Genomic DNA, 12,256 nt, shown 5'->3' on the forward strand with positions numbered 1-12,256 from the left:
ATCAGAACAGCATCTGAAAGCAGTGCCTTGTTCGTTCATGTTAGGAATAATAATCATCCCATTGCTTGGGAAAAAAGCTTAGAAGTATTTAAATCATCTTGTGTCACAGAAAGACTTCTGGTTGAAGCTAGTTTGATTAAGGAATTAAAATCAATAAACCTTAGTGATGGTCAGTTCAAAACTGATAATATGTTATATAAATTTATTTGTCAGTGGCCCAAGGTTAAAAATGCTTTGAAAACCTTTGATCTAGATGTATGATAGTTATTTAGTGGGTCCCTTATTTTTGACCTGACCTGACTAGTCACGTCACCCCCCTTCTCTTAAGCTCCTCTACGTGTGTGTTGGTGTGGGGATTAGTGGATGACATCATTATGACCTGACCTCATGTTTTTAAGGTCACCCTGTATATTTAAGCCTCTCTCTGTCCATGTAATCCAGTTGCCTCTGAAGATGTCTTGAATAAAGACGAAAGCTAAGGTGCTCCGTTGTTTCCCTTTTCCCGTGTGATTTATATCAATATATACATATATATATATATATATATATATATATATATATATATATATATATATATATATATATATATATATATATATATACAGTAGAGAGGAGATCAGTCACATTGGACTTCTGGACTTGATCTCACCTCCTCTACTGTATATATACATATATATATATATATATATATATATATATATATATATATATATATATATATATATATATATATATATATATGCTTGTTATGTATTTCTCCTTAGTTTGTACTCACCCTGAAGATGTGAATTACACGAAAGCGCTTGGGAACTTCGTGTTTTCTTTTTCCTTGTGGTTATCAGCATATATATATATATATATATATATATATATATATATATATATATATATATATATATATATATATATATATATATATATATATATATATATATATATATATATATATATATATATATATGTGTGTGTGTGTGTGTACATTGATTCCCGGGTCATTTTCGTCGACGATAAACTTGCTGCTTTAACTGACTGGCAGAACAATCCTCAGTCTTGGACCAAAGCTGATACCTTCTACAAGAAGAAAGCGGCAGCCCAGTGGGAACTTCGCAATCTAAAGAATGACTGGTTTAAAAATAAAGCATGTGAAACAGACAAAATTTCAGATTAGCACAAGATGCACGAATTTTTCTATTCCCGTAAAATATTTCATGGGCCAATCACTCGTGGCGCAGTCCCCCTCCGCTCAGCCTATGGTAAATCCATAATTAAAGACAATGAAGGCCGCCTTCAGCTCTGGAAAGAGCACTACCATTCACTGCTCAACCGAAACACCGATGTGGATGTCCTGACTACCCAGCAGATCCCTCAGCATCCAGAATCGACCCATCTCAGCTATCCTCCTTCACTGGACGAGGTAGCTACTGCCATCAAACATGAAAAATAACAAAGCCTCAGGGCCTGATGGAATCCCAGCCGAGGTGCATAAAGCAGGAGGACCTTTGCTTACCAGCAGTCTCCACTCTCTCCTGGAGAATATATGGGAAAAGGAGGAAATCCCTCAAGCTCTTAAAGACGCCTCCATAGTCAATATTTATAAGAACAAGGGAGACCCCTCATACCATGGCAACTAATGCGGGATCTCGCTGCTGTCCGTAGCTGGCAAGATTATCGCCCGAGTCCTCCTAAACAGACTTCTTCCTGAGGCGGAAAACCACCTCCCAGAATCTCAATGTGGCCTTAGACCATCACGTGGTACAACTCACATGATCTTTGCTGCCCGTCAGTTACAGGAAAAGTGCAGAGAACAGTGTCGTGTCAACAGGGAAGCCATCTGGTAGACCCTCAGCCTTTTTGGCTGCCCACCAAAATTCATCGCCATTGTGAGGCAACTCCACGATGGCATGAACGGCAGTGTTCTGCACAATGGCACCCAGTCTGAGTTGTTCCCTACCCACACTGGGGTAAAACAAGGGTGTGTACTGGCACCAACTCTCTTTTCCATTTTCTTGGCTGCCTTCCTTACCTGTGCCAGTGCCAATTGAGCCGTCGGGGTGGACATCGAGTACCTGACGAAGGGTGCTTTTGCCGCCACCTTGTACGCTGCGACCTCTGAACCGACCTCTGAACCCATGTTGTCGCACGGCCTGTGACCTCACCAGATCTGTGGATGGAAAACAAGTTTTTGTGTGTTATGACCATAGATAGGGCTCAGGATGCCTCTACCTGGCAGTATTTGTCCAACATCCTTTGAGGGCACACATTAGCGATACTAGCAGTTAGTGGAGCTATAAGCCCGCACACGTGAGTGAAAGAACACTGTGATTGTTTGAATTATGGTGAAATGGATAATAACCATACAGAATAATGTATTTACTAACTGACGTATAATGTATACATGTAATGGAATGTAATCAGTAGTTAATGAGTGTTTCACTCCTTCAGTTTTTTACCATATCAATCAATAAACGTTGAGTGAGTCCACGTTGCGGATTTCTCTCATCCTTAAGACGTGACGTCATCTAACTGTCGAACCAGTCGGCAGTTAAAGTCAAAACGTTGGTGGGAGCTTTGTGAAGCCGATGGGTGAGAGTAATCGTTGGAACCGCGAAAGAGGATCTTACCATAGTCGGAAGAAGTCGATCTGAGGGACCCTGTGACGTCTGCTGCTTCTACGTTGTATCAAGTGCGTCAACACGACGCCTGAACGAGCGGACCAAGAAGAGCTACCGCTGTGGCAAAATAGTTTGGATGATCGCGCGGGAGTATTATTGTTCTTTTGTGGTCCGCCCAGCGGACCTGAGTCAAAGTAAAGTGATCCAGTGCTGGTGTCATAATCATTCGTACGAATGACCGGGAGTCATAGTGATCATTGCGGACAGCCAGACTGGATACACCGAGCGCGTGTCGGTGGAAGAAACTTGGTGGTAGTGATATTGATAAACGATTTATTGACAAAACATTATATAATTATGTCCAGCAGAGGCGAGAGGAAATCCAACATCAACAAAAGAGTGGAAGACGATTAAGCGCCTGTCCTCTGACTTGACTTGTAATGAAATTTAGCGAGATAACGTTCATATGATACAAATATACATTCGATTATCTAGTAGACAATCCCAATAATGCAGTGGTTCTCAACCTTGTTTGCCCCATGCACCCCTTTCACCATATGTCAGAATGTCATTCCCCCTCCTTTCCAAGATTGTCTGCCTCAAAAAGTGCATTCCAAATAATATGAATATAATACTGAAATTCCTTTAATTTTTCCATATTAGTACATATACATTTACAATTTTACATGGATTATTTTTATAGTGGAGTTTTACAAATTAAATGCCAATTGAAAATGTTGATGGATTTATAAAACTTGAATAAAAGTAAAATAGATTTTTTTATTTATAATGAATTACTTAACAGACCAAACTGAAGCATAATGCAATAAACAAAAAGTTCAATAGAATACCAGGATATTGTAAATTTGAAATTAATTTTATTCAGATGAAGATTACAGTCAATAGAAACCTGTGATTGTTTTTTCTTCGCCAATTCTGGGATACGCGGAGGAGTGCTTGAAAGGGCACAACGCAGGTCATTTTCTACCTCTAATCTACTACGTTGCTTGGTTTTAATTTGCAACAGAGTTGAAAATCCTGACTCACAAAGATATGTCGACACAAACGGAAGCAATGCACGGATAGCTCTTTCTGCCACTTTTGGGTAGGAATCGCACATCAAGGGCCAAAATTCTGTGATTGATTTCTCATCGAACATATCTCTTGCTCCCGAATCAGTTTTCTCCCCCTGAAAATCTGAATTCCCCCCCTGGGGGGAATTCCCCCCTGGTTGAGAACCCCTGCAATAATGTATCAATAATGAATTGGATTTAATCTGCTAGAATCGTGTGATGGAACAGAGCTGCTAGGATTACACATCTCATGTGATCTTTGGTTTTTGCACAGTTTGCAAGGGTGATATGAACTTGGTCTAGTCTTAAGACCTCGTCAGTGTATAGGTAAAAGGTTTATGATTGTCGGCGCTACTCACAAAACAACTAATATACTCGACTAAATTAAAAGGACGCTTCTTACAACCCCAAGGCACAACAGAAGTGTGCGCTTGTAACAACCACCAAGGCACAACAGAAGTGTGCGCTTGTAACAACCCCCAAGACACAGCAGAAGTGTGCGCTTGCAATAACCCCCAAGGCACAGTAGATGCGCTTGTAACAACCCCCAAGGCACAGCAGAAGTGTGCGCTCATAACAACTCCTAAGGCATAGCAGAAGTGTGAGCTTGTAACAACCCCCAAGGCACAGCAGAAGTGTCCGCTTGTACTAACCCCCATGGCACAGCAGAAGAGTGCGCCTGTAACAGTCCCCAAGGCACAGCAAAAGTGTGCGCTTGTACCAACTCCCAAAACACAGTTGTACTAGTTCCCCAGACACAACAGTGTACTTGCTGCTATTGCCAGGACTAGCTGAAGTGTGCCCATACACCACCACAAATCACAAACGACCACCTCCAACTGGACGAAATAGCGGACATAGAAAACAATGAGTGGCCACAAGAAATCGATCTAGATGTGGAAAATGATGGACAACCACTGCTCGCTGGCCCCACGACGAAAGAGCAAGATGAACTGGAAAGTGTATCAACTATCAGCGATAGGCACGACTCACCCCAACCAGGAACTAGCCGAAACTCAGAAACCAGCGACCATTGGTGGAGTGCATTGATGGAAGGTCTGGATAGCTACATTGTAGAAATCATCTTCAAAAAGGGTATTGTCAAGCCTGGTGGGTCAAGAAGACCCAACAGAGCAAATTTGAAGCAGATGCATGGCCTCATCGGGGGAGGATCAATCGCTGAGGGAAAAGAGGAGCCATGGAAGAAACCACGGTCATAAGGACCACACCCAAGAATGAGTCTACTATTGACAAAGATAAGGTTATACCATCACAGTCTGCAGATATAAAGACTAAGGAACCTTGGGAGGTGCTGGACAGGGTTATGTCAGCCTTACACTCCAGAGACATACGCCTTCCTACCTTCAAAGGGAAAAGCCGTCGCGACTATTTGAGCTTTATGCATTGCTTCAATGATGCTGTAGACAAGATCCAGAAGTCTGATCCTAAGAAGACGCCCATCCTCCTGCAGGCTTGTTCTGAAGAAATTCAAGACCACCTATACTCATATAGTACTGTGGAAAACTGCTATCAACAGGCTCTAAGAACACTGCGAATACGATTTGGAAGAGAAGATGCCTTTATTCGTGAACAGATTCACAAACTGATGATGACCCCGTCAGATACATACATTCAGACAGGCTGAATGTATGTATCTGTGACTTAGAGCCCCATGGTGCACTGTGGCAAGTTGACAATCTGCTGGAGAAAAAGTCGCTAGTTGAGAAGTTACCCAGTCACTTGCGCAAGAAATGCCGAAGCAAAATGAAGGAGTTCGAAGCTCAAGGAGAAAAGGAACCAGGGTTAGAACATCTCTGGGTTCTCATGCAGAAGGCCGCTGGTACTGGAAATGTGAGAGAGGCATACACAGAAACATGGGAGCCAGAGTTAGACGATAGGCCGGCAATAATACTAGCAGGCGTGCTGTAGGACTGGCTGTTACAGGCGCAGAGTGCAAGGCTTGCTTGCTCCACTCAAAAGATCATAACTTGAATCGATGCCACAAGTTTCGTACTATGGCAGTACTGAGAGAACCCGATCTGTACAACGATTGCAGTACTGCTTTCTGTGTCTCAGAAAGGGACACCAGGCCAATGCGTGTCTGACGGGATACTCACAGTGTGACATTGATGGATGTTCAGAGTTACACTCTAGATGGTCACACTCTGCTCCCAAGTCCAGGCAAAGGGAAAGGTATGAATATAGACGCCAGAGCCAAGAAACAGATATAAGTTAGTCTCGTGACCGTGATGAACGGACTTGGGACACAAGTGACTACTTAATCAAGAAGAACCACGGCATCAAGACAGAAAGGTCGGAACCTACACAACAAGATGATTGGCATGAACGACACGACAAGAGGTCACGAGGTCATGAAGATGTAGGCAGACGTGAGAAACCATACTGGGACACCACTGGAGAGTCAACCAAGAGGGAGAAAGCAGGACCCAGTCAATGACTAAAGAAGAGCAGGGTGGCTCTTCCACTGTTGGAGGTGGAGGTAAAGGGGTCGAACTCAAGGCGCACGACAAAAATGAGTGCACTCCTGGACTCCGGCAGTAATCGGTCCTTCTATGCGAAAAGTCTACTGCAGCGATTAGAGACGATTGGAAAACCAGTGTCACTCTTTATTGACACTCTAACCCATGAAGAACAACGACACACACATTGAAGATAGACTTGAAGGTCAAAGGCACGCAGGTGCGAAGGTCTAAATGTACACTATTACTCCAAGGTGTACTGGTAATTGATCGCTTGCCCCCGTCATTGGGAGACTCACTCGCGTCAACTTTGGATGTAATGGATTGGGAATATCTTCGAGAAATTATACCACCTGTGTCTGGTGTTCAAAACGTTGAACTACTAATAGGGCAGGACTGTCCAAGAGCCTTGATTCCATTAGAGTGCCTGACAGGACGAGCTGGAGCACCATTTGCAGTGAACACTCAACTTGGATGGATGTAAATGGCCCAATGGCCCATGAAAATGTTCCTACTCTTGCTGTCATGGGTTCACCACCGGCTCTCCCTCCTGCTGAGACAAATTTAGAGGCACAAGTAAGGTTCTTTTGGGAATTGGAGATGACCTTTAAAAAAACTACAATTGATGTACCAGTGTCGCTGGAGGACAAAAAAGTCGTCCAGCTCTGATCATCGACAGGTGCGATGATAAATGGACACTTCCAGTTTCCCATTCCATTCCGGCGAGAACCACCTAACCTACCGGACAACAGCTCACTTGTTGTCAGGCGTCTGAATTATCTGAAAATACGCCTCCTAAGAAATGCAGAACTGAAACTAAGAAATGTTGCAGAAATTGAACAGTTAATCATTAAGGGCTTTGCGGAGAAGGTGCCAAAAAGGGAACTAACAGCAAATTCTGGAAGAACTTGGCATCTGCCTCATCATCCAGTACTAAATCCAAACAAACCAGAGAAGACTCGCATTGTTTTCGATTGTACTGCAACATTTTCCAATGTGTCACTAAACAACGAGGTACTTCAAGGACCAGACTTCAACAACAAACTCTTTGGAGTCCTCATAAGATTTCGTCGGGAGCCATGTTTCATCAGGTCAAGGTGCACAGGGATGCCCTAAGATTCCTCTGGTGGGGAAATGGAGACCTGTCGGGAACCCCAACTGCCTACCGAATGACAGTGCATATCTTTGGAGGGGTGTGGAGTCCAGCTTGTGCTACTTATGCATGGCAGAGAACTTTCCAGGATTATGGATCAGAATTCTCCATAGCAACCACCAGAGCTAGAGAGAGCTTTTATGTGGACGACTCGCTTGTGTCTGTTACTGATACTGAAGAAGCTATCTCCACGGCACACCAGCTGCAAGAACTCTTGCTAAGAGGGGGGATTGAAGCTTACAAAATGGATAAGTAATCACAAAGGAGTACTCAGCACTATCCCCATGGAAAAGCGGCACACCTATGACAATTTGCCCACAGAGAGCCCTAGGAGTAATGAGAAATTTGGAGACGGACCAGTTTGCTGCAAATGCAAAAGTCCAAATCCGGCCTATGACAAGAACGGGGCTTCTAAGCATTGTAATCTCTGCCTATGACCCGCTGGGATTCATCTGTCCTTTCACCATCAAGGCAAAGATCTTCCAGAACGAGTGCAGAAGACAAGAAAATTGGAACATACCTCTTCTTGACCACAACCTAGTCTTGTGGCAGTGTTGGTTGTCGGACCTAAAACTATTGCAGGACTTCCAGATTCCACGCTGTTATACACAAGTTGGTCTGAGCCGCACTGCTTCTGCTCAGTTGCATCACTTCTGCGACGCTTCACAATCAGCTTATGCAGTCATCACCTACCTGAAGACTGTAGACCGGGAAGGAAGAATTGACTCTTCCTTTGTGTGTGGCAGAGCCCGACTAGCAACTTTAAAGCAACAAACCATACCACGGCTAGAACTTTGTGCCGCGGTACTGGCAGCACATGCTGACACAACAGTGCGACATGAACTCTGTGTACCACTAGCGGATTCTGTGTTTTGGACGGATAGTATGATTGTGTTGAAGTATATTGGTAACACTGGGAAACGCTTCCACACCTTTGTTGCAAATAGAGTGTCGGCTATAAGAGAAGTCACGGACATGAGGCAATGGAGACATGTCAGCTCAGAGCAGAACCCGGCAGATTATGCAACACGAGGAGTAACCGCTTCTCAGATGCTGGAGGATTGTCGTTGGACCCATGTTCAAGGTTTATAAGGCTACCTCCCGAGCATTGGCCAAAGGCACCGCAAGTTGACACGGAGCTCGAGGGCGTTCCTGAAGTGAAAAGGGACGTGACTTTACTAACCTCCATAGTAGACAGGACCAAAGAACCCTTGCAGTGCCTGTGGGAAAAGTACTCCTCTTGGTTTCAGCTTCAAAGAGGAGTAGCTTGGATCCAGAGGGTTATCAACGTCTTAAAAGATAAAATACCAACAGCAAACATCACCGTGTTAAGTGTGTCAGAGTTACGCCAGGCCACGACAGCAATTTTTAGAGTGATACAGAGAGAGTGGTACCAACAAGAAATGACGCTCATTGCAAAGAAAAGGTTGACACGCTAGAGTGAACTTTATCGTCTAGAACCATACATGTCTGAAGATGGCCTGATGAGGGTTGGAGGTAGGCTGCACTGTGAATGGGCGGTAACACATAATGGGCCAATACTGCTCACACGTGATCATCTGGTGACTACGCTAATTGTACGAGAAACACATGCAGTACATGCTGGGCATTCTGGAAGGGAGCACACGCTTTCATTGTTGCGTCAAAATTTCTGGATACCTAAGTGTCGTGGTTAGTTGGATAAGATTTCCAAGGCATGCACTGTCTGCCGTCGCAACAACTGGGTGTCCATGCATCAAAGGAAAGCCGTGCTGTCAGCAGATCGGAACCTGCCCAGGAAAGCCTGCCTTTGCCTTAATAGAATTGGATTGTTTTGGTCCGTTCCAGACCAAACAATGGCGCAAGACAGCCAAGTGCTAGGGGTGTCTATTCACATGTTTGACAACCCGTGCAGTCCATCTGGAAGTGCTCAACTCTCTTGACGCCGACGCTCTCATCAATGCGATCACTCCTAAATGCATCCGCTCAGATAATGGCACAAACATGGTTGGAGCCTGCAAAGAACTCAGGGCAACCGCTCACAACTGGGTGGCAGAAAAATACATACAGCAACATCTTCTGAAGAAGGAGGTGGAGTGGGTGTTCAATCCCCCTGCGGCATCACATATGGGAGGTATGTGGGAAAGATAAATCCCAACAGTGCTTAGGGTAACCATTGGTCTCAAGTGGTTGATGATGAACGACTACAGACTTTATTCTGTGAGGTAGAAGTGATCGTTAACAGCCGCCCAATAACTGCAGTGTTAACTGATGCCAAAGATTTGGAGGCCTTGACTCCACTACATATGCCTGGACGTGACTCTGCTCCAGTCCCTCCTCTCAGCGGATGCCCGCTGAAAGACATCTACTGACGCAGGTGGTAAACATGCACAGTTTCTGGCAGACCGGTTTTGGAAACGTTGGACCAAGGAATACCTACCGATTCTACGCAAGCAGCAAAAACATCGTCAGCCTGTTCGTAACTTCAAAGTCAACAATCTTGTTCTCATCACCGGAGAAACCCTTCCTCGCGGCAAGTGGCCCCTTGGTCGGGTTGTTGAAGCGATTGCTAGTGCAGATGGGCTCGTCCGTCAGTTCGTGTGCGCACTGCTGTCTACGAGTTTCTCTGACCTGTTACCGAGATCTGTCTCCTCGAAGGCGCCGTTTATTGCTTTGATTTTGGGGATGTGCCCAACGGGGGGAGTGTTATCGCCGCGACCTCTGAACCCATTTGGTCGCGTGACCTGTGACCTCGCCAGATGTGTGGATGCACAACAAATTATTGTGTGTTATGACCATAGATAGGGCACGGGATGCCTCTATCTTGCAGTATTCGTCCAACACTCTTTGAGTGCACACATTAGCGATACTATCAGTTAGTGGAGCTATAAGCCCGCACGCGTGAGTGAAAGAACACTGTGATTGTTTGTATTTTGGTGAAATGTTGGGAACTACATACAGGTATGGGCATAGTGTAAGGCAATTTGGATAATAACCATACAGAATAGTGTATTTACTAATTGACGTATAATGTACAGTATACATGTAATGGAATGTTATCAGTAGTTAATGAGTGTCTCATTCCTTAAGAGTTTTGACCATATCAATCAATAAATATTGAGTGAGACCACGTTGTGGGTTTCTCTCATCCTTAAGACGTGACATTATCTAACTGTCGAACCAGTCGGCAGTTAAAAGGGTCTTTACAACTTAAGACGACTCCAGGCAGGAACAAAAGTATCAGCAGCGTCCATTACTGAGCTTTAGTATGCAGATGACCTCACCCTTGTCGCTCACACAGAACGCGACCTACAGGAGATCCTGAACACCTTCGCAGAATGTACGTAAGACTCAGATTCTCTTTCATCCTGCCCCTGGTTTCAGACACACCTCCACCCATTTTCCGTATCTCGGTTCTCACCTGTCCACCACCGCAGACATCGATGAAAAGATTCAGCATCCGATCAGATGTGCACCTCAAAACCTTTCACAGACTCCGAACCCGTGTCTTCAGTTGTAGGGAGCTGAAATTATTTACGAAGTTACATGAATATCGAGCAGTGGTCCTCCCCACTCTGCTATATGGCAGGAGGCACCTCAAGACACTTGAAAACTTTCACCAACATAGTCTATGTAGTAGTCCTAGGTTGCTCATCTGACTTTCTGCGTCATTTACACACAATTGCAGGGTCTCAATTGTTTCTCTTACTATTGACAACACAACATACATATATTATTTCTCACTTTTGATCTTATTTTAGTTTTGTATTTATTTTTAGTTCTTTATTATTATTATTATTATTATTATCATTATTATTATTATTATTATTATTATTATTATTATTATTATTATAGTGCTATTATCATTATTGTTATTATCGTTATTATTTTATTATTTTATTTTAAAATTTTTATTTTTTATTAAAAATTGTATAACTATGAATTATTATTATTATTATTATTATTATTATTATTATTATTATTATTATTATTATTATTATTATTATTATTATTATTATTATTATTATTATTATTATTATTATTATTATTATTATTATTATCATTATTATTACATTTTTGCCCCCCTCAGGCCGCGATGTGGGTCAGTGACCTGTGCCTGGGTGGGCTAATCCCCGTAAAAAAAAAATAATTCTTTGATTTCACTGGTAAGACAAGAGAACAAATGACAATATTCTTGCTGACAGCAACTGTAAAAGCATCGAGGCTACCATTATCCACGAACAACTACTCTGGACTGTCCATGTTACCCAACAGCAGCACCCGTATCCACTACCTCTAAGATGTCCCCACACACAACGCTTCCGTAACGCCTGCTGGACCACCACTCCACGACCCCCTGACGGAGACACGATGATCCTCCCCATACTGGCCAGATATTTTGTAAATAACATTGATTATGTGTTTAAGGAATATCCTTCCTTCCTTAGGCTTTAGTAAGCCCCTTTATAATATTTATACTGTATATACTTGTCACACTTGCCAGATGCTTCTGGTGTCATTGTACAGGGGTACCTAGTGACAGCACTAGGCTCCCGCTTCCTCTATCAAGGAATAAACATTTGAAATTGAAATTGAAATTGCGTTTATGTGTAAATGTTTACCCCATGTGCTCTTGAAGGGTGTTGAAGTTTTGTTGTGACATCAATGCACGATGATCACAGTAGTTCTTAAAAAGTTGCAGCTTGTGTGTGAGTTCCGATGTAATGACCACAGTCGTACACGTCAGTAAACGTAAAATCAGACGATTCATATTACGCTCAGTAGCCCACAAAACATGTAGCTATGCCTTCTTTATTGAGTCTCCCATTTGAGGCGTCCGTTTTCTCATTGCTCCCTAGCTTAGGTACCGTCCATTTTCTCTGACTTCCTGAAACCAACCTCTCTAACAAGTAAATCTGAATGAGAGAGAGAACACCATTGTTTTGAGTCAATTTAGAT

At 43.3% G+C, this 12,256-nt stretch overlaps 1 protein-coding gene across 1 annotated transcript; it reads left to right on the forward strand.

The window, feature by feature from the left end:
• Positions 1-7,654: 7,654 nt before the first annotated feature.
• LOC121870730 lies at positions 7,655-8,410 on the forward strand. Its single transcript, XM_042372676.1, has one exon. The coding sequence runs from the start codon at positions 7,655-7,657 to the stop codon at positions 8,408-8,410; it is 756 nt and encodes a 251-aa protein (XP_042228610.1).
• The last annotated feature ends 3,846 nt before the right edge of the window (positions 8,411-12,256 follow it).

This window comes from Homarus americanus, unplaced genomic scaffold (assembly GCF_018991925.1).
Source record: "Homarus americanus isolate GMGI-L3 unplaced genomic scaffold, GMGI_Hamer_2.0 scaffold32583, whole genome shotgun sequence".
Classification (NCBI taxonomy): domain Eukaryota; kingdom Metazoa; phylum Arthropoda; class Malacostraca; order Decapoda; family Nephropidae; genus Homarus; species Homarus americanus.

Coding starts and splice junctions, on each gene's coding strand:
- LOC121870730 (XM_042372676.1), top strand. CDS start 7,655: ATGAGAAATTTGGAGACGGACCAGTTTGCTGCAAATGCAAAAGTCCAA.